Source organism: Protomyctophum parallelum (assembly GCF_964188405.1).
Source record: "Protomyctophum parallelum genome assembly, chromosome: 4".
In the NCBI taxonomy this organism is placed as follows: domain Eukaryota; kingdom Metazoa; phylum Chordata; class Actinopteri; order Myctophiformes; family Myctophidae; genus Protomyctophum; species Protomyctophum parallelum.
In genome coordinates, this window is record NC_139700.1 from 10,843,200 (window position 1) to 10,870,017 (window position 26,818).

At 46.0% G+C, this 26,818-nt stretch overlaps 1 protein-coding gene across 1 annotated transcript in view; it reads left to right on the forward strand.

The window, feature by feature from the left end:
* Positions 1–26,818, forward strand: part of met (MET proto-oncogene, receptor tyrosine kinase) — a 96,356-nt gene that overhangs the window by 55,929 nt on the left and 13,609 nt on the right. Inside the window, exons 12-17 of the mRNA XM_083762396.1 lie at positions 6,760–6,969; positions 13,001–13,141; positions 21,334–21,487; positions 22,041–22,175; positions 23,117–23,404; positions 26,160–26,240. Of these exons, the coding sequence (XP_083618522.1) occupies positions 6,760–6,969; positions 13,001–13,141; positions 21,334–21,487; positions 22,041–22,175; positions 23,117–23,404; positions 26,160–26,240 (1,009 nt within the window). The remainder of the gene's footprint in view (positions 1–6,759; positions 6,970–13,000; positions 13,142–21,333; positions 21,488–22,040; positions 22,176–23,116; positions 23,405–26,159; positions 26,241–26,818) is intronic.

Below are 26,818 nucleotides of genomic sequence, written 5' to 3' on the forward strand. Positions count from 1 at the left end.
AAAACAAGAGAAGCCCCAAAAAATGTTGTTATCTTCTCTGGTGGACATGCTTTGTGTCAGTCATGTGTGTGTTATGTTAGAATAACATCACAGCAGATAGTCACAGTGGGCTCCTTGCAGGGACGTGTTGCAGGGGCTGAGATCCCGTAAGAGGGCACTTTTGGACAGAAATTGCGAAAATAGCAGATCTACAAGCTCACAACGTGTCGTGCTGCCCAGCGCAACCCAGCACTCTTTAGCTAGTGGAGATGAGGTGTTACGGCATGGATTTCTAAACAAATTTGGTTCAGGAGACCTCAGGGAAAAAAAGCTATTCTTCTGAATGCTGCCTTCCAGCATGGCACGGAAAGGAGCGGCATTTGCATTTCTTTCACCATGTAGTAAATGCTGCACTCGTGGTCTGGAGAGGGCAGTTGTTTTACAGACGGGTATAAATGGGCAGGAGCTGAAGTCCCCATTGATGTCTATATGTGTGCACGTCCCTGGCTCCTTTGCTAATGCCTCCACCGACCCCCATCTGAAAAGATGTTGTTCCTTATGCCCACTTTGAGAAACCCTGTCGTAGATCATCTATTTTCATCGTTGTTCAATGGAGAATAGATCATGCATAACATAGTTGTTTGTATTTTCTACGTTGTTGTTGTTTCACTCTGTTCCTTCTGGGGCCTGTTTCACGAAACTTGGATTAACTAATCCAGGATTTAGGCCAAAACCAGGCTTTTTAAATCCTGATCTTTACAGCCTGGTTTATTCCGTTCCACTAAAGCCAAGCGAGGCTCAGAATTGGTGGATTTGGCGAGCCGGGATCAGCAAGCCAGGCTTAATAGACAGTCTGGCTTTTTGTCTCTAGACCCCTTATGTGGATCACAGATTTACTGATCCTTCTTCTTCATGGGGTATTAAGGCAGTTTGCATCCTTAATAGTTGCATTACAGCCCCCTTCTGTATATCTCATTATCTTTACTAATCTATTCAAGACTTATACAGACTGATACAAGGACTTAAGCTTCTAAAATAAATATGCTGCTGTAATTAAAGAGAGAACATACTCTCAATAGTGGATAGACTGAATGATTAACTACCCCAAAAATATAGTTTACATTTTACCACTACTATTAACTTAAAACAGAATTCTTAATATTGTAAGCATAATGATATTGTCGCATTGTGATATTTGGCCATAACTCCCTCCTCTGAGGGAGCTACCTTTGGAGAAGGGGGTTGTGGTCCAGACAGGGCCGGGTCATGGTTCATGTAGCATGCCAAAGTTTGTGCTATTGCTATTGAGAATGCATTGGGCGTTTAAGTTAAATAACTCAGAAACTACAAAACATTTCAAAGTAAAAAGTTCCAGCATGTGTCTCCACAGTAAGCTGAATTTTACAAAGTGTGAATGGAGTTTCTAGGTGAAAGTGATTTTTTTAAGTGCCACTATCTGCCTATAAATGTCTCAAATTTGAAAGCACTATATTTCTAAAACTATGAAACATTTCAAAGATTCCTTTTCAGGCACACATGTCCACCGTAGGATGAACCTAAATAGGTTTGAATGGGGTTTCTAGGTGTAAGTATGTAGGACTAGTAGTGGGTGAAACGTTACAATGGTAATATGTTGTAAAACAATGAGTAAAAAAAATATATATATAATATAATATAATAATTCTTCTTAACCGTGCACTTGCACGACAGCAAACCTATTCATGGGGAACATTCACCAAAAGCAGCTGATCTACAAGCTCACAAGCTGTCATGATGTTGTGCAGCCTGTATATTTTGGTTATTTGATTTTATATAGTGCTTAAATTAGTCCTTTAATGCAGACCGATACAAATAAGGCAACATAAAACCATAATAATTGAATAAATCTGGAAAACATCATTGGTTTGTGATCAGTTTGACTGCTTAATGAACAGTAAAGACATCAGGATTAGGTTAAACCTGGCTGTTAGCCTGGTCCGGAGCAGGCTAAGTCCAAAGCATTAGTTTCCATGGTAACTTATGTAGCATCACTTTCATGAAACCGAATCAAGCCTCAACATATCCAGGTTAACTGGTTAAGTTAATCTGGCAAGATCAACCAGCTTTCATGAAACACTGATCCAGGATATATTAAGCCAGGATATGTGTTAAAGCCCGGCTTAATCTCTAATCCAAGTTTCGTGAAATAGGCCCCTGGACTGGGATGGTTTGCATCCACATAATCCTAATCACAGCTATTGTTGGACTGAGTTTCTTCATGAGACAGCTGCTCTGAAATTCCTCCATGAACTGTGTTTATCAAACTGTGCATGGGGTGTGTGTGATTGTAATGTTTACTGCATGGCTCCGATTTCATGTATGAAACCCTTTTTCCATCCATTGCCCTTCAACATTTTCAACTTTTTGCCGTTATGCAATGTTAAAGGAGCATTCAGTGATGTGGGTGATTTGGAAAAAAACCCCGGTCCGACACAGTAACAAGATGCACGCACTATAGTAGCACTACAGTGGGGAGACACGCAACAGGCCAACAGGCCCGCCCCCGCTCCATCATGATTGGCGGAAGGCCCCTCTCTATCCTGATTGGATGAAGGCAGGGCCACCTAGCCAAAAACGAAACCTACGGTTTTTTGACCCCCAGGGGTTAACTGGGGACAGGGAGAAACTCCTTATATGGTCAGCACACTCTATAGTAGGGAGGATTATCACAACAAAACAAAAAAGGAAGTGATATTTGAATTAAGTGAAATCACTGAATGTACCTTTAAAGGTAGGAAATGTGGCGATGTAGCATGGAGATGTGTATGTGCATGCGTTGTGTGTGCATGTGCATGGACATAATGGACACATGCATCCGTAGTATACGCAATTGTACGTTACGCGTGCACAGTTGCACACGTGTGCTGTGCAGACATGTGTGTCTGTGTGTGTTCAGGGTGTGTGCACCGCCAAAGACACAGTGAGCATGTCAGGAGCGTGTGTGCGTGCTGCATGATCTTCTGACTGATCCCATCACAGTCAACGTGTCTTTCATCACACCATCGTTGTGATCCTATAGGGCAGGGGTCCCCAAACTACGGCCCGCCATGTCATTTTATGTGGCCCGCCTGCCTTTTTTTTTAATAGCCAAAATATAGGATTTTATTTTATGTTTTCATTAGCACTGGATGAGAGCAAATAATTAGATTAATAAATTAAGTTTAATTTGTATTATTGCTCTTGTATTGCTATTGGAGACACTGGGGAGGCACTGGGGGGACACTGGGGGACACTAGGCAGGCACTGGGGAGGCGCTGGGGAGACACTGGGGAGGCACTGGGGGGACACTGGGGGACACTAGGCAGGCACTGGGGAGGCGCTGGGGAGACACTGGGGAGGCACTCAGGGGGACACTGGGGAGGCACTGAGGGGACACTGGGGAGGCACTGGGGAGACACTCAGAGGGACACTGGGAGGCACTGGGGAGACACTGGGAGGCACTGGGGAGACACTGGGGAGGCACTGGGGGACACTGGGCAGGCACTGGGGAGGCACTCAGGGGGACACTGGGGAGGCACTGAGGGGACACTGGGGAGGCACTGGGGACTGGGGAGACACTGGGGAGGCACTGGGGAGACACTCAGGGGGACACTGGGAGGCACTGGGGAGACACTGGGGAGGCACTGGGGAGACACTGGGGAGGCATTCAGGGGGACACTGGGGAGGCACTGGGGAGGCACTGGGGAGGCACTGGGGAGACACTGGGGAGGCATTCAGGGGGACACTGGGGAGGCACTGGGGAGGCACTGGGGAGACACTGGGGAGGCACTGGGGAGACACTGGGGAGGCACTGGGGAGGCACTGGGGAGACACCGGGGGGACACTGGGGAGGCACTTTGCAGACACTGGGCAGACACTGCAGGGCAGACACTGGGGTGGCACTTGGGGAGGCACTGGGGAGGTACTGGACATTTCATATCACACACACCATGATTCACTAGGCCCCTCAAAAAAGAAAAAACTGCTTGGCATGGCGCGATTTATTTCAAGCATGGCGCAGCGCCATGCCAACAACATTGTGCAGGAAACCCTGGCACTGCTGCATGTACAGTCAATGCACTATGCAGCCCTGTAGTGCTGCATGTACAGTACGTGCACTGGTTATTAACATTTGGTTATGTGTGGCTTTCTGGAAAAAAAATAATGTTTCCTTTTAGGCACCCCCTGCGATCGTCACACTTTTTCTGTTACAAACTGACCCCGGCCCCCATCAGAGAAGGGAAAAGTTATGTGGCCCTCACAGGAAAAGGTTTGGGGACCCCTGCTATAGGGCCTCATAACTGACACCAAACATCAGGCATCCAGTTAAAGCAAGAGGCAAAGAGGGAGCTCTTTGCCTCTCCTACGGGGCGCCCCAGTTAAAGCACTCACTCTTTGCCTCTCCTACGGGGCGCCCCAGTTAAAGCGCTCCCTCTTTGCCTCTCCTACGGGGCGCCCCAGTTAAAGCGCTCCCTCTTTGCCTCTCCTACGGGGCCCCCAGTTAAAGCACTCACTCTTTGCCTCTCCTACGGGGCGCCCCAGTTAAAGCACTCCCTCTTTGCCTCTCCTACGGGGCGCCCCAGTTAAAGCGCTCCCTCTTTGCCTCTCCTACGGGGCGCCCCAGTTAAAGCGCTCCCTCTTTGCCTCTCCTACGGGGCGCCCCAGTTAAAGCGCTCCCTCTTTGCCTCTCCTACGGGGCGCCCCAGTTAAAGCGCTCCCTCTTTGCCTCTCCTACGGGGCCCCCAGTTAAAGCGCTCCCTCTTTGCCTCTCCTACGGTGCGCCCCAGTTAAAGCGCTCCCTCTTTGCCTCTCCTACGGGGCGCCCCAGTTCGGTGGAGGCTCGTTGTAACTGCGTCACGGCTCAGTAAAACGGATTTAAGCTCTCCTTTCTTTCTGTCTTCCACTCTGGCATCATAATGAAAACAACAGAACCTGGGAGGCCTCGCTGATTTCAATCCAAGGGGTTTGAGCTCTCTTGTTGTGCCCCGAGGCGAGGCATTTAAACGCAGCGGCGGCAGTAAACGAATGGTGTCTACAATTATGGAGTTTGTAAAGTGACAAGAGCGAAACCAGCTGCCAAACAGGGGATTATACTGAATCCTTCATTATTATGCCGTCGGACCGGAGAGGAGATGCAGAGACTGGAAGAGAGTCTAGTTTCAAAATGTTGCGTTGGTTGGTGGTGTGCATTGTTTTGTCATCACTTCATGATCTGTGCGTTAGTGTTTGAGTGTGGTTGTGTGTGTGCGTGTGTGTGTGTGTGTGTGTGTGTGTGTGTGTGTGTGTGTGTGCGTGTGTGCGTGCATTCGTGCGTGCTACTGTGTGTGTGCGTGCACATGTCTGTCTGTCTGTCTGTACACTACAGTATATATGCAGATGCACGTGTGAATTTTCATTTTTTGCACTTGGGATTTATCTATTGTGTTCCACCTGCGCGTGCATGTGTGTATGTGTGTGTGTGTGTGTGTGTGTGTGTGTGTGTGTGTGTGTGTGTGTGTGTATGTGTATGTGTGTGTGTGTGGGGGAGGATAACAGAGTCTATTTTTAAAAGGGCTTTGATAGAAGAGGTGCATCTCAGACAATGAGAAACATTGTATTGCGGTGCATCGTCTCAGACCGTGTATTTAGGAGGAGAATCACGTTCCCTTCTTCATTATTATGGCCGTCTTCTTTTCTTGGCAACACAAAAAACAAATCTCATAAAATCCCACGGTAAATAAACTTCAGGTGCAACGGATGTCACAGGATGTATGTCATCTGTGTGTCTGGCTTTGAAGTTGACGGATCATAATGCCCTCTCTCTCTCTCTCTGTGTGTGTGTGTGTGTGTGTGTGTGTGTGTGTGTGTGTGTGTGTGTGTGTGTGTGTGTGCATTTTTTGTGTGTGTGTGTACTTTTACTCCACTACAATTATTTGAAAACTTTAGTTACTATAGTTACTTTGTGGATTTGAATTTTGATTAGAAAACATACATTAACCACTTCAGCCCTTTATACATTTCGGCCATTTGAAAATAGCAGATCTACAAGCTCACAATGCACCGTGATGCGACACAGTGTGAGCTTGTAGATCAGCCTTTTTCAAATGGTTTTGTACACATTTTGATCTTGTGAAATGGGACATTCTGCAACTTGAGTACTTAGTACTTTTAGTACTTAAATTACATTTTGATGCCGATGCTTTTGTACTTTGTACTTCTTTTCTATGTAATCTACATTGCAGCATCGATACTTTTACTTAACCCATTTAGGCCTGACGTTGAAATAAAGAAAAGGCTTCTAAATCACAGTTTTCTGAAATACATATGTTTCTATATCAGTGGTGCTCAACAATATTTCATGTCAAGGACCCCAAAAATGATATGTATTTGGCCACCGACCCCCATCTAAAAATATGTTCTTCCAGGGACCCCCCGGATGCAAAGATTTGAGTTAAAAGCGTTCGCCAGTGAAATAATATAGTTAGTTAGTTAGTTGCTGCGAGAGCTAGGTCTAGCCAACACCAACTCGGGATTCCTGGATCGCTGCCCTCCACACATTCCTATCCAACATCATGTTCTTGAGCTCTGCAGTGTTGTCAGCCAAGCTGTCGCGCCGCAGCACGTCTACATAGGGGCTAAAGGATATATATTCAAAGATTTGTGCCACATTTTCACTATTTTTCAACAGCTAAAGGTCAAAGCTTTAAAACACCAAAAGAGGTTCCCGTCCGCGTCCAGAACAGGTTAAGTAAAACATTGGAGTGCTTTTTCTTCCCCCTCCAGAGCTGCGTGTACGGCGAGAACAGGACGTCCATCCAGTGCACCACGCCCTCCCTGGCCCGGCTGGCCCTGCAGCCGCCCGTGGTCACCAAGGTGGCGTTCGTCCTGGACGGCTTCTACACGCCGCAGATGGACCTGCTGTACGTGGAGGACCCCCTGTTCCAGGACCCCAAGCTCACCTCCAAGGACAACAAGAGCATCGTGGAGCTCAAGGTGTGTGTGTGTGTGTGTGTGTGTGCGTGTGTGTGTGTGTGTGTGTGTCGTTTTGTTGTGAAGAAGTAAGAACTACACAACACATAATGTTTCGGGTCATTCCGACACACACACACACACACAAAAAGTTGAGATTTCACTCGTGCCAGACTCTGCCAATCCTCAAACGATTCGTATAATTCCAAGTGGTCTGTGAAGTGTATATTTCCGTGTGCTTTGCCTTTGCACAGCCTTTGCGTCAGACCTGCGGTCGCTTCTCTCCTTGGCTTTAAGGCGTCTTACTGGTTATTATTATGTCCCCTAGGGTAGGTACAGTAGGTAATGTAAGTATAGGCCTTGCCGAGCTATGAGGCCCGTAGGGGCAGGAGCCTATCTCCTGTTTCTGTAGCGTGAGGCAGCTTGATGCACAAGTACACCTCCTGGACATGACGCTAGTATGTCGCAGGGACTTACCCCCAATCCAACCCTTGGGGTCCCACTGGGTCCCTGCAGAGTCTTTGATGTGACCCGGCCGGGTATCGAACCCCGGCCTCCCAGTCCCGGGGCGGACACTCTAACCCTACCAGCCACTGAGCTGGTAGAGTACTAGGTACCCCATAAAAAACATGCAGTAACCCTGGTCTCCATACTGTCTCTCCCTGGTCAGCCCCTGATAGAAGGGAAAGGAACTGGTAAGAATAAGAACTCATTTTTGTAGTAGTTGAACACAATTCAAGGTATCAAACTCTTAACAAATGAATATCTGTTTTTAGGTTTTGTACTTTTTTGGCAGTTTTTGTTCAGACTTCAGACTGAAGCTTTATGAATCTAATTCATAAACACTATTGTTTGAAGCCGTTCTCTGATGTTTGTTTGACTATAGCGAGATGAATGGACACTTCAGAATGTCGTTGGTGTCGACCTGCACGTTGCACTCCGCTCAGCACACACACACACACTTTGCATTTAGACAACACCATGCAAGAACACACACACACACACACACACACACACACACACAGAGTCCCATGGTGACTCACGCCATAGACCAAACTTGTGAAGGAAACAATACTGAATACAAACAGGAACAGGGGTCTCTTTCCCATCGTTCCCTCTCTGCCCTCCTCCGCCGTCCTCTCGGCGGCCTCGCATTGTTCCGTGGGTTCCTGGGGTCAAAGCCCTTGACATACGAACGGTACCTTTTCACACAGACCCAGCCCGCTCCCCTAGGTGTTAAAACCAGGCCCGGGTCTACAAGGAAACAATGTAAAACTAAAGAGAGGTTTATTTTTTTCTCGTTTTTCTCTTAGCCCCCTCCCTCTTCTTCTCTTTCATTCTCATGTTGGTTTGACTGCAGCTCGATGTGTGTGTGTGTGTGTGTGTGTGTGTGTGTGTGTGTGTGTGTGTGTGTGTGTGTGTGTGTGTGTGTGTGTGTGTGTTGACTGCAGCTCGATGGGTCGAGGCAGCTGTTGGACCGGCTCGGTCGCACGGGATCCTGGCTCTGCTTTTTTTCTTTTCTATGTACTTCTTTCTTTCTTTTTTTCCCAGACACGACCTTGCACTTGGCCCCCGACACTAATACACCCTAACCCCCCACCCCTAGCCTAGCTCCCCCAAACACACACGCACGCACGCACGCACGCACGCACACACGCACACAAGCAACCCACGCACGCACGCAAGCAACCCACGCATGCACGCAAGCAACCCACGCACGCACGCAGCACGCACGCACGCACGCACACACACACACACACACACACACACACACACACACATCCTGCTTCCCTGGCTCTCCTTTGCCCCAGACAACCCCCTCTCCTCCCCCTCCTCCCCAATATTTACACCCAGGGGACTGTGCCACGCACTCAGCCACTGCACCGAGACGGGGCACATTTAGTGCCATCTGATATAACTCTGCACAGAATTGCCATAAAGGTACATTAACCTCAGAATTGTACTTAAGTAAAATGTACTTATAGTTACTTGGAATTAGTGGACCTGGAGACGCAACATCAGCCTGGACCCCCGCAGTATTTATTGAGTTAAAAACATGTAGAACCTGGGCCGTGGCGTGCGTGACAACACAAGGCACATTTACTGTTTGGGTGAAATCTCCGCTCCCAAAACGCCTGCCAATGAAAGAGCCTTGCGGAGGGAATGTTTATATTTACATTTCTGAGCATTTCAAGCCGCTACAGTAAATGTTATGTCTCTCTCCTCTACCGGGCTGAGGTATAATAAGTCTATAGAACATGAGTTCGTTCAACAACTCAACAAGTTCAACAAGTTAGGTGGACGACACGACACAAGATCTGATGAGAAGAGGATTTTTTTATAAAGACAATTAACATCCATCATCATCATTTTTCGACCGCGGTCGAGATCATGGATTTCACAATGCCACGTCAGACTTCCCAGTCCTTCATTGCCATCCCCAGTTCCTGCTTACTGATCCCTAGCGATGACATCAGGGAACGACAGTTTTCTACCTCTGGTCTGCTTTGAGGCAGGACTCCAGAGAAGAAGGGAAGATATTATAACCTCATTGTCAGCTCTGTAGCAGTGGCCGGAAAACTGTGTTCTTCTGGATCGGACTAGTGAAGAAACACGGGGAAGGTTGCCGTATATTAGATGCAATTAATGATTCAATCCGTCAATTCCGCCAATTGTAGTTCAAGGGTGTTAATGTGTTAATGTGTGTGGAGGGGATTTGAAGAGATATATTTTTCCCCCAGAGTGACATCTCTGTTCTGTTCTAACAGGAGTACAGTATAGGAAGGTCCCCTGTTCGCTCGTGACTGACAGCTCAGCCCCGCCCCCCTCCCTGCTGTTAGCAGATCCAGTGTTATTTGTGTTGGCTCGCTAGCGGGCTACAGCTAATCTCCCGTCACGGCTTCATGGGAGAAAAACAACCGACAGTTTTGACACTAATTATCATTGCAGTGATGTGAATGATGTTTATTCACTGTGGAGTCTTCTCATAGAGGTTGTGGAGTGGTTGCCTATAGGTTGTGTCACGTATCGTACTGTATGCAACGAGCAAGGAAAAAACAAAGCTCTCAACTTTTACAATTTAGCTTAGTTATTCTTACGCTCTTGTTCAGAGCGTACGATTTGAGTAGGCGGGGCATGAGACCCAGTCAACAGCAGGATAAACAGAGTGCCAAGGATACATTTAACCGCATGGACCCTGGCCTCTCTATTCTGGAGCTGATCTGCAGAGTGGGGAAAAAGAGGGGGGCCTAGTATAGAACCCTGAAGGACTCAAACAATGAAGTATATACCGCTATATTCTGTATAGTGTACTGTACATGTCACATGTATAGTGTTTACATGTGATACATTAGTAAGGTAGCATCTGTCCACATCACGTCCTTATCACCTTTGGACGAGCAAACAGCACAGCATACCGTACATCTAAATGACACGCATAGCATTTAACAACTTAAGTAACCAGTACATTTGGCTGTGGAGGTAGAGCGGCCGTCTCGGAATCCGAAGGTTCCAGGTTCGATCCCCGGCTGCTCCTGGCTATGTGTCCTCCTTGTCCTTGAGCAAGGCACTGAACCCCTAGACCAGTGGTTCCCAAACCTTTTCATGTCAAGGACACCCACATTTATACTAATTAGCCCCGCGGACCCCCATTTGAAAAGATATGCCAGGGACCCCCATAAGAGAAGATTTTTACTGCTCTAGCAGTGATTCTCAACCCGTTTAATTTCAAGGACCCCCAGTTTGACATGCATATTACCGGTAATAAGTCTACAGATCCCCATTCATTTAATGGCATTTCTATCTCTGAAACCCCAATTTATATTGTAAGAGTGTCCAAATGGACCCATTAGGAGAAACCACTGCACTAGGCGTCCCGGTAAGCAGGTCGGTGGCGCCTTGCATGGTTTCCTCCGCCATCGGTGTGTGGATGGGTGAAAGTGAAGTGCGTTGTAAAGCGCTGTGAAGACTAGAAAAGTGCTAAATAGTCAATGAATCATTTGCTTCTGGATAACAGAACCGGCAGCTCTCTAAGGCAGTCACACAGTGTGGATTTTGCACTCATCCTAATTGCAAACAGTTGGGCGCCCTTTTCTGTTTGTTGAGTCGTTGACCGATGAGTAAGTGTGCACTGTATCGGATGGTATGTATCGTGTGTGTGCACGTGTGTGTGTGTGTGTGTGTGTGTGTGTGTGTGTGTGTGTGTGTGTGTGCGTGTGTGTGCATGTGTGTGTGTGTGTGCAGCGCATGTGCGTGTGTGTGCATGTGGGTGTGTGTGTGTGAGTGGGTGCGTGCGTGTGGGTGTGTGTGTCTGTGTCTGTGTGTGTGTGCGCTTGTTTGCGTGTGTGGGGGGGGGGGGGTGCGTGTGTGTGTGTGTGTGTGTGTGTGCGTGTGCGTGTGCGTGTGCGTGTGCGTGCGTGTGTGTGTGTGTGTGGAGTACAGGAACAGGTGCCGGCCTCCTCTCTGTGTCAAATTGGAAAATCCCAGGCTGTCACGCGAGGAATGTGATCATTCCCTTTATTGCCTTCTGCTGTGCTCGTACAAATGAGCATGCATGTCTCTGTGTGTGTGTGTGTGTGTGTGTGTGTGTGTGTGTGTGTGTGTGTGTGAAATAAAAAAGGGATGATAGATGATAAATGTGGGGATCAGAGGATGATGGAGAGACATAGGAGAACTACAGGGAGAGAGAGAGAAAGAGTGTGAGACAGACAACACAGAGAGAGAGACCAAGCCAGGAAGAGAGAGAGAGAGAGAGAGAGAGAGACAGAGAAACGAGGTTACAAAGTTCTTTGTAAATGGAGTGAAACAGTCCTGACTCAGTTTACGATCAAACCAAACAACACGTGCTCTCTCGTATACACACGTCCACTTACACACACACACACGCACACACACACACACACACACACACACACACACACACACACACACACACACACACACACCACGGACAATAGTTGTATTTCTCTGTTCCCAGACGTTATTAGTCAGAATGAAGTTTAATTCAAACCCAGTTGAAAATCGCGTGGACAGCAAAATGACACTACACTCACTGCAGTGATCAAATGTTAGGGGGAGGGGGATGTGTGTGCGTGTGCCATTGTGCGCGCGTGACCTTTGAGTGAGCCGTAATGTGAGTGAAGATGATCACGTGTATGATGGATGCGAGTACAATACATCAATTCTCTTTCTCTCTCTCTCTCAAATTTCAATTAAATTTCAATTTAAAGGAGCTTTATTCGCATACGTCGATCACTCTCTGCTGGTTTCTGACCGTCTGCACCTTTGTTAAATTGACGCACGCACACACACACACACACACACACACACACACACACACACACTCCTCTCTCTCTCTCTGTCGCTCTAATTAATTAGTCTCATGTCGCGCAGCTGGGTCTAGATTCTGCCTATGCCATAGATAGCATAGGTGAACCCCAGGCTATATTTGCATGAGAAAACATATGTTTACATTTCCTAAGCAAAAGTGGAACAAAACACTCAAGATAAAACAATGTATTTACAAATGAATATTGACTACAAATACAATAAAGGTGTAAAGAGAGCTTTGTCACATTGACACTTTGATGTAAGACAAAAGAAATTGTGCATTTTCTGTCTTCAGAAATAGTTATACATCCATACAGGAGAGGTTAGCTAGGAGGGGCCCAGACAGGAGTCAACCCACAGAGCCTAGTCCTTAACGCGCCAGAATCTGGTTCTCCCAGCCAGTCCTGACAGAGTATTTCCGGAGCAACGGATTAATTTGTGTGGCCTTGGTCTTGCCCTAATGGGACTGATCGAGGGTAGCTACTGGGACGTGAGTCGGGACTTGATCACCCCGGTTGGGTCGCCTGAGTGAAGGGTATGATGTTCGAGAGACCCAAAACCCTGATGACCTCAGGATACATCACTGAGGATACGTCCCAGGTGCATCCATGTGATGTTGACAACAGTATTTCAATGTTTTGCATTCACTGAAAACCTTTGCGACAATTAGCAGTAATGTAATTGAATTAAAGTTAAAGTTCTCTCTCTCTCTCTCTCTCTCTCTCAGGGCGACCACATGGATAAGGAGGCCATGAAGTGTCAGGTGCTGACGGTGTCCAATCACAGCTGTGAGAGTCTGATCCTGGTGGGGAACACCCTGGAATGCACCGTCCCTAACGAGCTGCACTCCAAGGAGCTGCGGATGGAGGTGAGACACGCACACGTACAGTACACGCACACACACACACACACACACGCACGCACTTACAGATGTGCTGTTTGAGAAGTTCACATGTCCTGCCATTGGCAATTCAGTAGACTGTCAGTGCATTGTCAGAAACAGAACAGTTCAGTAGACTGTCAGTGCATTGTCAGAAACAGAACAGTTCAGTAGACTGTCAGTGCATTGTCAGAAACAGAACAGTTCAGTAGACTGTCAGTGCATTGTCAGAAACAGAACAGTTCAGTAGACTGTCAGTGCATTGTCAGAAACAGAACAGTTCAGTAGACTGTCAGTGCATTGTCAGAAACAGAACAGTTCAGTAGACTGTCAGTGCATTGTCAGAAACAGAACAGTTCAGTAGACTGTCAGTGCATTGTCAGAAACAGAACAGTTCAGTAGACTGTCAGTGCATTGTCAGAAACAGAACAGTTCAGTAGACTGTCAGTGCATTGTCAGAAACAGAACAGTTCAGTAGACTGTCAGGGCATTGTCAGAAACAGAACAGTTCAGTAGACTGTCAGTGCATTGTCAGAAACAGAACAGTTCAGTAGACTGTCAGTGCATTGTCAGAAACAGAACAGTTCAGTAGACTGTCAGTGCATTGTCAGAAACAGAACAGTTCAGTAGACTGTCAGTGCATTGTCAGAAACAGAACAGTTCAGTAGACTGTCAGTGCATTGTCAGAAACAGAACAGTTCAGTAGACTGTCAGTGCAGTGTCAGAAACAGAACAGTTCAGTAGACTGTCAGTGCATTGTCAGAAACAGAACAGTTCAGTAGACTGTCAGTGCATTGTCAGAAACAGAACAGTTCAGTAGACTGTCAGTGCATTGTCAGAAACAGAACAGTTCAGTAGACTGTCAGTGCATTGTCAGAAACAGAACAGTTCAGTAGACTGTCAGTGCATTGTCAGAAACAGAACAGTTCAGTAGACTGTCAGTGCATTGTCAGAAACAGAACAGTTCAGTAGACTGTCAGTGCATTGTCAGAAACAGAACAGTTCAGTAGACTGTCAGTGCATTGTCAGAAACAGAACAGTTCAGTAGACTGTCAGTGCATTGTCAGAAACAGAGCATGTGTCAGTTCCTCTGCTGGACACTTCTTTTCGCCAGCAAAGCAGCATTATGCTAATCAGTGAATAAAACCTGCAGGGAAAACGTGCATTTTCAGAAAACCTTCAGGAAAGCGTGAAGAGTTGTAATGGAACATCTGTGTGAATACACCGTCATCAGAATGGCACATCTGTGTGAACACACCACCATCATCAGACATCATTTACAAATGATTGGATTTGGCATGAACACAAATACCTCTTCCTTTTGGAGTTCGATTTTAAGGATGACCTTCGTTCTTCATCACACACACACATACACACACACACACACACACACACACACACACACACACACACACACACACACACACATGCTCAACACACACACTCAAGCTCTCACTCAGCAGAGGACCCAGTGAGTCAGAAGGACCACTTCATGCACTCCACACTGACTCTTGTCTATAGGAGACCACCAGACCACTCGAGACGCACGAACGCACACACACACACACACACACACACACACACACACACACACACACACACACACACACACACACACACACACACACACACACACACACACACACAGAATGTTTTCTGTACTGTCAAGAAGAGGTTGGAACAAGACATCCATTGAGTGTAGTGGAGTGTTGCTCAGCTGGCTGACCTGGGAGCTGCTAGTGTGTGTGTTGTGTGTTGTGTGTGTGTGTGTGTGTGTGTGTGTGTGTGTGTGTGTGTGTGTGTGTGTGTGTGTGTGTGTGTGTGTGTGTGTGTGTGTGTGTGTGTGTGTGTGTGTGTGTGTGTATATGAGAGACAGAGAGAGGCATATTGACCTAAATATTCATTGCTGTTTAGTGGAGATCATCATCTCTCTCTCTCATGCCAATAGTCTATTTGCACGACAGGTTGTGCATTGGTCTGGCGAGTTGTAGGCCTGGGTTCAATCCCCGCTTTCCGTGCGATGCTACAATCACATAGTATCTGTTTCATGTTATCCTGTGTTGCACTATATGTTTTCCATGATGGGAATTCAGATTTTCTGTCTGCGCTACAAGTTTAATTGCCGGATTTACAAACTCACAACGCGTCGTGCAGCAACACGATCTTGAATAAATCGATTTAGTAAATTCTGAAAAATCTATTCACATTTTTCTGTATTGATTATCAAAACATCACACTTGTGTGAAGGGAGGGGCGCCTTTTATCATGATGATCACCACTTACCTAATTTGCCATTGACTTGCCAATGTCAGTTTGTTCTGAAGAAATGATTCCGTAAAAAGTCCATAGACTTGGCCACATGACGTGCATTGGAGGGGCTATAGCGCCCCACAAAAAGAGCACTTATTGATTCATCTATTAACCAAAGTTAGCGATATATAATTGTTAAATATTATAAAAACGATAGTTGCAGCACTACTTGATGGCCTTAATTGTCTTTGGCAATGGAAGTACCATTATGTCCTGCTGATGGAGATCTGAAACAGGCAGGGGAGCTACAATATGTCACAGCATTCTACAATTATTGTCCCTTTCACATGGAAATGGTCTTCATCGTCTGCCATCGTTATCTATGCTATGGTGACATTTTGTCTGCTACACTTGGCTGACTCCGTGCAGTGGGAGGATACCATCATAACCATGTCCTTAACCATGTACTGTATGGACAAAGAATTGTGACGGTCTATTTATGAAAATAGGAAAACACACACGCACACACACACACACACACACACACACACACACACACACGCGCGCGAGCACGAGACCTCATGTCTCCAACATTCCCTGGGTCTGTCACTTTGCTGTCAACCACAGGGACGAACTAAAACATTTCATAACATTCCATGAACCGTTCCAAAAACCTTTACTGGAACAAGTTTGTCCTGATAGAGTTTCTATTCCTTATCCAGCCTCATCTAAACTATTTAGGATCTCTCTCTCTCTCTCTGCTGATGATATGCTATAGATTAGTTACTCTATACGTCTCACTCAAGGGTTGTAGAGAGTTGTTATGGTGGAATAACTGATTCCACACTCAGAGGTCACAGGTTTGAGCCCCACATTGGAAATGTTTCCCTCTTCCCACTTAAACTAGTTAAACCCAATATAGAGATGTACTGTTGTACCAAATGAACCCCCTTCCTCACTGACGATGTTCTGTTTCTGACAAATAAATGCACTGACAATCTACTGAACTGTTCTGTTTCTGACAATGCCCTGACAGTCTACTGAACTGTTCTGTTTCTGACAATGCACTGACAGTCTACTGAACTGTTCTGTTTCTGACAATGCACTGACAGTCTACTGAACTGTTCTGTTTCTGACAATGCCCTGACAATCTACTGAACTGTTCTGTTTCTGACAATGCACTGACAGTCTACTGAACTGTTCTGTTTCTGACAATGCACTGACAGTCTACTGAACTGTTCTGTTTCTGACAATGCACTGACAGTCTACTGAACTGTTCTGTTTCTGACAATGCACTGACAATCTACTGAACTGTTCTGTTTCTGACAATGCCCTGACAGTCTACTGAACTGTTCTGTTTCTGACAATGCACTGACAGTCTACTGAACTGTTCTGTTTCTGACAATGCACTGACAATCTACTGAACTGTTCTGTTTCTGACAATGCACTGACAGTCTACTGAACTGTTCTGTTTCTGACAATGCACTGACAATCTACTGAACTGTTCTGTTTCTGACAATGCACTGACAATCTACTGAACTGTTCTGTTTCTGACAATGCCCTGACAGTCTACTGAATTGCCAATGGCAGGAGACATCTGTACGGTGTTGGGTTGACTGGGGTACCACAGGGCTCTATACTAGGTCCACTGATCCCCCCCCCCCCCATATCTCTAAGGTAGACGCTAGAGGGTTCAAGTGGTTGAGTCACTGTGCAGCTACAAGCATCAGCGAAAAAAAACCCACCTGAAATGTAAATGCTCTGTTAATGGTGTTTGTGTAAGACCACCCACCCCCGCCCCCGTCATCTTTAGATGCGCTTTGAGAGAGAGAGAGAACTGCTTAGTCAGTCAGGCCCTTTCAGAACTGGTTCTGTATACAAGCGGTCTATTCAACCGTGAGAATGGGACTCATGTAAACACACATCCAAACTCAGTTCATTAAAACAATGTCTTGTTAAAAGTGGCTTTTACTGTCAAAACAGATCGAGAGATGGGGTCTTTCCCACACAGTGGGTCGGGACCCATTTCTTTATTTGGGTCATTCCAAAGACTGAAAAATGGGACCCAGTGTCTCAGAACCAGGCCGCACCATCCCCCCCCCACCCCCCTGTAACCCTGCTGATCCAAGATCAAACTCTTAGCCCTCTCAGAATATAGAAACGTCCCACATTTAAAGAGCCAAACAGAAACTATTTGGAGACGATCTGGTCTATGACCTACTGGTCTTCATAGAAACACGTTTTTATGTGACATTTAGCATCTGTTTCATAGATTATATGAGTTTTGTGTAAATGTGAACAAGAAATGCCTCTAACCTTTGATATATGAGCCCGTATTGGTGTCAGATGACGACACATTGGCTTTAGAGATTATCCAAACGTCTTATGCACCTGCAATTCTACTGGTCCATTTGGTTACGAAGAGTTCAATTAACACTGAACATTTTACTGTGCACACTACAGATTATTATCACAGTGTCCCTCAACATAAAAATGTATCTTACTTACATACATATACTACGCAGGCATGCAGACAGACATAAATATGCATGCAGTAGGCAAGCATATGATACACTCTTGGGCATTGCCATATATATACACCGCCCGTCATATCAACGCATAACGCACACAAGCATGCATTCACATACATATACACGCCTCCCCAGCCCTAGACATACGCAGACAACAAGTCATTGACTCTTATTTTTAATCTAGACACACACACATGCACTCTCACACACACACACACACACACACACACACACACACACACACACGCGCGCCATCTCTAGCACCAGAGGAGCAGAGGAAACCTCATTTCCACCAAACCTAATAATGGAAGAGGCAATATCACTGATGTGATCTGCCCTCCGTTTGAGACACCCACAGCACAGGGTTGTGTGTGTGTGTGTGTGTGTGTGTGTGTGTGTGTGTGTGTGTGGGGGCGTCGGGTCCAGTGTTGATGAAATGCTGTGCTCATATGAGTGCAGCGTTCTCGGCACGCCGGACATGTGTTCCTTTAAGTCCACTGCTGCTCGCACCACAACTCCCTCCCGTCCTCTCCAACAGCTCTACCCTTGGTCAGCAATTTTCCCCCAGATTGCGCCTATTATGATAGACCATAATGTGTTGTGCAGCCTGTACAGGAGGTTCAAATTCCCAGTTGCAGTTAGTTATAGAGACGATGGCAGTTGGAAAAGCAATTTCTGATACGCCAACAGCTCACAAATGCCTGTACAGTATATGCGGTCCCCAGATGCAGTGAATCAAAGCTCCACGTCTTTAAGACCTCAACAATTCGGTCAACAATCTTCCTCTTCAAAAGGAAGATTCTTTTATTGACAGTTGATGAAAAAGGAAAAAAAACATCTTTATTTCAAAGTAGTAAATCTCCCCCAGATGATGTGCAAACTGACCCTGAATGTTCCTCCCACTGTGAGAGGTGTTTCCACATGGTTGTGGATGCTTGCAGTGTCAAGCGTTCTGCTTCCTCTCAGCTTGTCTCGGGGGAGAGGTTACGTGAACACAGGTTGATGAGGTTTTGGAATATGCAGGAAGCGTTAACTTATGCACAAACCTCCCCAGTAGTGGTGGAAAAAGATTCAAAAGTTCAACTTTTTTGATGCTGCTATATAAATATTTGAAGTTTTTCAGCAAACTTAGGTCAGGATTTATAGGAGCGTTTTTTGGAATCGGCCTCCGTCCAAAATGGGAGTATCAATCAATACTGCTAATATAGAAATACTCTGTTACAGATAAAAGATTGGAATTCACCATGTGCTTGAGTAAAAGTACAAAAGTATTGGCATCAAAATGTACTTAAAGTACCAAAAGTAAAAGTACATATTATTTCAAGTTTTCATTAGCAGATCTCTTGTGAGCTTGTATATCGGCTATTTTCAAATGGTACAGTAGTTATGTAAATGTACTTGTTTACTTTAAGCCTGTAATAAAGTTTATATACTTTCCACCGCTGCCTCCATCCAATCAGAACCTATATATGAAAGACCTGATTGACTGACTGAGTAGTTTGACCACAAGGTTTGCATTTTGCAGAATTGCAGTACATTTCACTCCCAACGGACTCAGAACGAGGCAAGGTAGTTCTTATCACTGGTAGATTTATTGTCTGTGACACAATTCATCCACAACGTCAAACTGTTGTAAAATAAAGCATAAAACGAACATTCAGATTAGAACCAAACAATACCGAAACATTATCATAAGAAACAATAACAAATGCAGAAAGGAAACACAACACACCTCACTGGCGCTGCTGCGTAAACCGAAGGGAATGAAAGGACGTCTTTGCCCTCTGAAGTGCCCATAAACACAGCGACAATTCATTCCATGAATAAGACATTTAAACCACACAATGTCAATATGTCTTGATGTAACGGTTACAACTCTAAACACACGAACCTGTTGGTCAGCAACACACTGTAAACAAACCGCCCGGCATCTCTACGGAACGGAAGTGGAACAATGATTGTGAACCATCGACGACGCAAACCATATATGGGCATAGCACCGGAAACTCAATACAAAGACTGTTAACATTTGTTTACAAGAGGGTCCACCGTGTTCAATTCATCAAAACATTTAGAGACGTACAAACTTTCTATATAGTCAAAGAACAGAACAGGAATTCATCATGAAGGAGGTAAAAAGGGAAAAGAAACATATACAGTGAGGGGGAAAAGGGTACACATTCCACAGCGCCATCAGTAACAGACAAAGGGCCGTATTTTCAAAAATTAGCACGGCTTTATTTTCGTCTGTTAACAAGATAAATGCCGTTTCGTAGTCCCATTCCTCGAGATTATGAGGGTTTTACGGTGGTGAAATGAGAGGAAAAGCTCACGTTCACATCTTTAGGTTCATGCACGATGTTGGTTGTTGGGATTTGATGTGAGGACCACAGAAATATGGGAATGAGAATATATACATATGGCCCGCTCAAGATGATTTATCATGGTCGGTGGGCGCCATGGCCAACAGGCTGCGGCTGTGACAGTCTCTCGGTAAATGCCCTGCTAAATGGAAAACATTTGACAGTCTCTCGGTAAATGCCCTGTAAATGGAAAACATTCGGCTACACAGAATCCTGCGGCCCCGACGGTAATCTGCAGCACACTTGGTGTGACACTCCCCCCCAAAAAGCCTTTGGAAAAAGGTTCGGATCAAAACTCGGTAGAAGGTAGAAAACTTTATTATGAGGAAATTGGATTTGCGGTTCCAGTCGTACGTGTGAAAAGTACAAAGTAGAACAAGATGGTGTCCAACTACCTACTGTGTTGGGTAGGGGGGGTATAATAGTTAACCCATTCTGACCTGAGATCAGATTCTAAAAACGGTAGGTTTTCTGAAAAAGCCATGTTTCTATGTCAGTCGTTCTTCGATTTTCTCAAAAATAGCAGACCTACAAGCTCGTAGCGTGCCACTCGGTGGCGCGCTATGAGCTTGTAGATCTGCTATTTTTCAATAGCTAAAGCATAACATAATGCGAACACCAAAATGGGTTGCCGCCCCAAAATGGGTAAACGTATACTTACTTACTTATCCCCATTACGCCGGCAGGCGCTTAGGGCAGCAACAACGTTTCTCCAAAATCTGTCTTTGGCAGTTTAATCAAACTACCGTAATCAATTTGATAAAATAATACATTTTAATAAAATAATAGATTTGGGGGAAGATTTAGAACATTTCGCTGGAGTTGTCCCGACTCCCAAATAGATTCTAATAGATTTAAGTGCTGGTATTCGATGAAAGTAGACTAATCAAATCGAATAATCGCTAAAGAAAATAATCGATAGTTGCTGTCCTGGTCTTGTGGTTGATCTTGTCACATGTGAATCACCTCTCTCTCTCTCTCTCTCTCTCTCTCTCTCTCTATCTCTCTCTCTCTCTCTCTCTCTCTCTCTCCTCAGTGGCGTCAGGCAGACAGCATCAGACACCTGGGTAAGGTGACTCTGGCCCAGGAGCAGGACTACCTTGGCCTGGTGGTGGGCTGTGTGTGTGTCAGCCTGCTGCTGATGATGCTGGGCTCGCTGCTCATGTGGAGGAGAAACAAGCACATCGACGGTATGTGGCGTACGTGTGTGTGTGCGTGTGTGTGTGTGTGTGTGTGTGTGTGTGTGTGTGTGTGTGTGTGTGTGTGTGTGTGTGCGTGCGTGCATGTGAATGTGTGTCTTATGTATTATTTGTACACGCGTTAAGTGCATAACTGTGTGTGTGAGTGATGTGAGGGTTGGTGATGGAGGTGTGTCGTGGGGGTTGGATGATGGTGAAGCGCTCTGTCCTCCCTCCTCTCTCTAAGCATTTGTCTGTTTCTCTCTCCCTCCCTCCCTCCCCCGTCTCTCTTTATCTCTCTCCACCACCATCCTCTTCTACACCTCTCCTCTTCCACCTTGTTTCATCCTCTCATCAACTCTTTTCCTCTCCTCCCTTTCCGTCTGTGAACACCTCTACCTTTCTACCTGACCCTCTCTCTCTCCCTCCATCCTTTCTTCTTTGTTCTCCCCGTCCTTCTCACTTTATCTCCCTTTCTCTCTCATTCTCTCCCTCCCTCCCTCTTTCTGTCCTCCCCCCCCCTCCCCCCCCTCCTCTCTCTGTCCTCCTTCCCTCCATGTTGTAGATCTGTCTGAGGTGTGGTACGACGGCCGGGCGCACATTCAGCACCTGGACAGGCTGGCTAACGCGCGGAGCGTCAGCCCCTCCAACGAAATGGTGTCGCACGAGTCAGTGGACTATAGAACCACCCTGCTGGAGGGTACGTCGCACGGACAACAACACCCCCCACACCTCCACCCGTCTCTCTTCCTCCCTCCCCCTCTCTTCTCCTCTCCACCCCCCCCCCCCCCCCCCTCGAGACATGCTTTTGGGGGTCTTCTGCGTGCTTTCCTCCGACCACTGCATGTCTTCTTGAGGCCTCACGCATTTGTTCTCGACGCCTCGACACCGTCGGTGTGCGACATGGTTCCTTCGGCTTGTGTCCCGAGGGGGGGCGTGGGGAGGGTTCTTCTGTCACCTGATCTCGATGGCCGGGCCAAAGCAATTTGGGGTTTTGGATGGGTGGCAGCCCGCAGAGCTGAACCAAAGAGAAATGGCTCGCTAATGGACTAATGTACCAGCTAGGGAGCTCCAGGGAAGAGAACAGGGATTTTGAGGAATTGTAGATGATTCGTGCGAGAGCATTAACTATCTCAGTTACCTGTTCATATCTACTGTAACCTTCCTCTCTGATCGTAGCGTAGAGGATTAGTTAATATAACTTCGTCCTAATCCTAAGATAACTATAGTGGTTTTGCACGTGTGATGAAACCCTTTGTCTACATTGTTCTAGGGCTGAATCATTCTCTCCCTCTTAAGCTTAACTTGTGTTTGTCTCAGGAAAGAAAAATGACTTTCACCCACAATGTCTCTTTCTTCGCCCTTTCCTCTGCCCTAACAACATCAACGGCAAAACATTGCCCTCATTCCTTAACCTCTACAAGCATTCATTACAGCGCTGGTGGTTTCTCAAACTGCTTCATGTCAAGGACCCCCAAATTGATGTGTTTTTTTAAAGATTTTGATAGTATATTAATTCATGTTGCTTCGGCCCCGCTGGACCCCCCCCCCCCCCCCCCCCAATGAAGGACTGCTGCATGCATCACGGTATCGTCTTACACTGGGTGGTGACCTCTGACCCCTGTCTCCTCCTCCATCCAGACCATCAGGGCTCGGAGAGACCCGAGACGTGTCGCGGCGCCCCGCCCGTCTACGGGGGCAACGGGGAGCTGCTCTCCCCCAGGCTGGGGGTCCTGGGGGGAGCGGGCCTGGGCCTGGGCATGGGCATGGGCCTGGGGCCGGACGGGGAGGCTCTGGTGTCCCCTCTGCTGATGGCGCCGGTCCACATCGACCCCTCCTGCCTCCACCCCGACCTCCTGAAGGAAGTGCAGCACGTGGTGATCGCCAGGGACCAGCTGCTGCTCCACCTCAACCAGGTCATCGGGAGAGGTCAGTGTACTGGGATCAGTTCTTACTGCTTAGAGAGACAGTTCTTTATCCTAGAGGTCAGTGTGGGACAGTTCTTTATCCTAGAGGTCAGTGTGGGACATGTAGTTCTTTATCCTAGAGGTCAGTGTGGGACAGTTCTTTATCCTAGAGGTCAGTGTGGGACATGTAGTTCTTTATCCTAGAGGTCAGTGTGGGACAGTTCTTTATTCTAGAGGTCAGTGTGGGACAGTTCTTTATCCTAGAGGTCAGTGTGGGACAGTTCTTTATCCTAGAGGTCAGTGTGGGACAGTTCTTTATCCTAGAGGTCAGTGTGGGACAGTTCTTTATCCTAGAGGTCAGTGTGGGACAGTTATTTATCCTAGAGGTCAGTGTGGGACAGTTCTTTATCCTAGAGGTCAGTGTGGGACATGTAGTTCTTTATTCTAGAGGTCAGTGTGGGACAGTTCTTTATTCTAGAGGTCAGTGTGGGACAGTTCTTTATCCTAGAGGTCAGTGTGGGACATGTAGTTCTTTATTCTAGAGGTCAGTGTGGGACAGTTCTTTATCCTAGAGGTCAGTGTGGGACAGTTCTTTATTCTAGAGGTCAGTGTGGGACAGTTCTTTATTCTAGAGGTCAGTGTGGGACAGTTCTTTATTCTAGAGGTCAGTGTGGGACAGTTCTTTATCCTAGAGGTCAGTGTGGGACAGTTCTTTATCCTAGAGGTCAGTGTGGGACAGTTCTTTATTCTAGAGGTCAGTGTGGGACAGTTCTTTATTCTAGAGGTCAGTGTGGGACAGTTCTGTCTCCTAGAGGTCAGTGTGGGACAGTTCTTACTTCTAGAGGTCAGTGTGGGACAGTTCTTACTTCTTCTTTTGGTTTACACCAGGGATAGTTAATCAATACAATGCTTTATTTCAGACCCAGGGAGATAAGAGAGGAATGAAATTAATACAAAACAGTAGAAATCACATACAGTACAGTAGAAAAATAAATAAATAATAAAACGATTTTTAATTAATTTAAAAATGTAGTAAAGTAATAAATAAACAATAAAAGAAATTCCATAAATTAGAAAACAAATGTTTAAGAAGTAGTGAAAATAGCCGATCTACAAGCTTACAACGTGGCGCGAAGTGACGCGTTGTGAGCTTGTAGATCTGCTATTTTCACTAGTTTGGATCCTGCATGGGCAAACGTCCAACCTCTCTTTTGGGTCTCAACCTGAACGGTTTGGGAACCACTGCTATACATGACACGAGGAGAGATGATCGGAGTTGAAAGGGAAACCACAATGTTTCCACTATAAAGCACACGTTGTTTGTTTTCCCACATAGCTGCTAGAATTACCTGAATTACATACATCGTACTATTGTTGACGTACAATTCTGATCCTACAGGCAGACACACGAATGAAATGTAGCCTTGATGAAAGACAATGCAGGCACATATACTCTGTGACATGGATACCACCATCCATGCTGGTGGTGTTCAAATCATGCATATCTTGTATGCAGCCATGCATAAACTATGCTAAGCTGTCTTCTAACCCCTCTCCATATAGCTCAGTCTTCCATACCTCTACTGTATGTACTGTACCAGGACCTCTGGCCATACCAGAGAGACTCCACTGCCACAGGGCCAGAAGCCATTTACGAAAGGAAAAAAGGAGAAAAAAAACTCAGCCACAAAGAGCTTAATTGCCCCGCATTATCAAACCGCAAGTTTGACATCCAGACGTAAAATCACCTCATATTGTGTGGTTTAAGTAGGCCGCTCACAGGCCATGAAGATCAAATTCAACGCAGAACGCTGAGAGGAAGGCAAAAAGCCCACAGGACCCCTTCGATGATGGGGGGCAGTGTCACAAATATCCCTTTCCCCTGTGCTTATTGGATCAACCCCCCCTGGAGGAAAGGAAGGGAAAAAAAGCTGGATAGCGAGACAGGGCTCATAGAATGGCATTGGGTGATTTGTCCCCGGCTACTATTCCCATGGAGGGTCTCCATTGTTGGGAGGTGTAACTCAACACCGTCGCCCATCTGCGAGGACGTGATAAGAGGGCACCAAAGAGGCTTTTCCACGCTCCTACGCTATACTTTGAATCTGGGGGGCTGGCCCCCCCAAGTCTTAGAGAGGACATATAATTCAATAAAAGGCACTATAACTCAAGACGGACGGGGTAGGCATGTTAGCCTGCTTTGGGGTATTAATTAATACTCCTTGGTGCTTGGTTTCTTGCGGTGGAAGACTTATAGTTTTGTGTGAAGTGAGCGTGATGCTTTCTTAAGTGAATTAGTTTAAGTAAGCTGTTGCTTTCAAGGCTTAATACAAGGCCTCCTAAAACGATGTGAAAATTGCCGAACAAGGATTAAAAGTGATTTGTAGTGAGGCAAAGCTGAAGTAATAACTGACCCTTGTTCAGCTGTACCTCTAGTCCTCTGCTACACACTTCAATCTCACACTCTTCAATTCTTGGAGAGGTTTTGAAAGTTAGCAAATTTGAATAATAATGTAATAAAGTGAATAATTGAAAAAGAAAAAAATAATGAATGCCCTATACTTCAACCATTCAAGAGAGTCGCACAAAAGTAGTGAAAATAGCAGATCTACAAGCTCACAACCCCTGGTAGTAAAAGGCATTGTGAGCTTGTACATCGGTTAATTACACTATAAAAAGGGAACAGTTTTGGACATTGAAAGTTTCCACCCAGCAGCAGCGACATATTGAATAATATAATCTAAATCTCTGATCATAACGTGTTTCTTTCTCTCCAGGTCACTTTGGCTGCGTGTTCCATGGCACTCTGTTGGAGCCAGATGGCCAGAAGCAGCACTGTGCAATTAAGTCTCTGAACCGTAAGTACAAAGCCAGCATGTCTGGAATAAACTGACCCACTGATTCCATTCCATTCTTCATCCAGGGAAGCTTTGCTTGCATGTCACGCTTCTCTTTCTGTAGCCTGGCGCAGCCAGACTTCATCCGCGGCTCCGCCCCTATTGCATACTGTATGCATACTGTATGCCCCGAGGCGGACGCAGCGCAGCGGAGTGGTTTATGGCAACGCGAGGCTACTCTTTCTGCACCATCACGGTTGTTCACATTCATAGAGTTGCACACTCGTCATCACACAACAGTCGTACGGGGTGCCTTGCTCAAAGGAACTGCTGCAACAAAGTGTTGATTTCGTCGACTAAACTATATGACGAAAATGAATTGGAAACTAAATGAGAACTAAGCTATGATGATTAAAACTATGACTGAATATAATTGACAATTTCGTCAGAGAGCAGACCTGTCCCAGACAAGAGGTCCGAATGGTTCATGATGTACGTATCACAAGATCAGAAACGTATTCATTTTTTTATCCTAAACCATTATATTCTTTACAAACTAATTTGAAATCAATTCAATTTGAAGACAGGGGGCCAGTGTA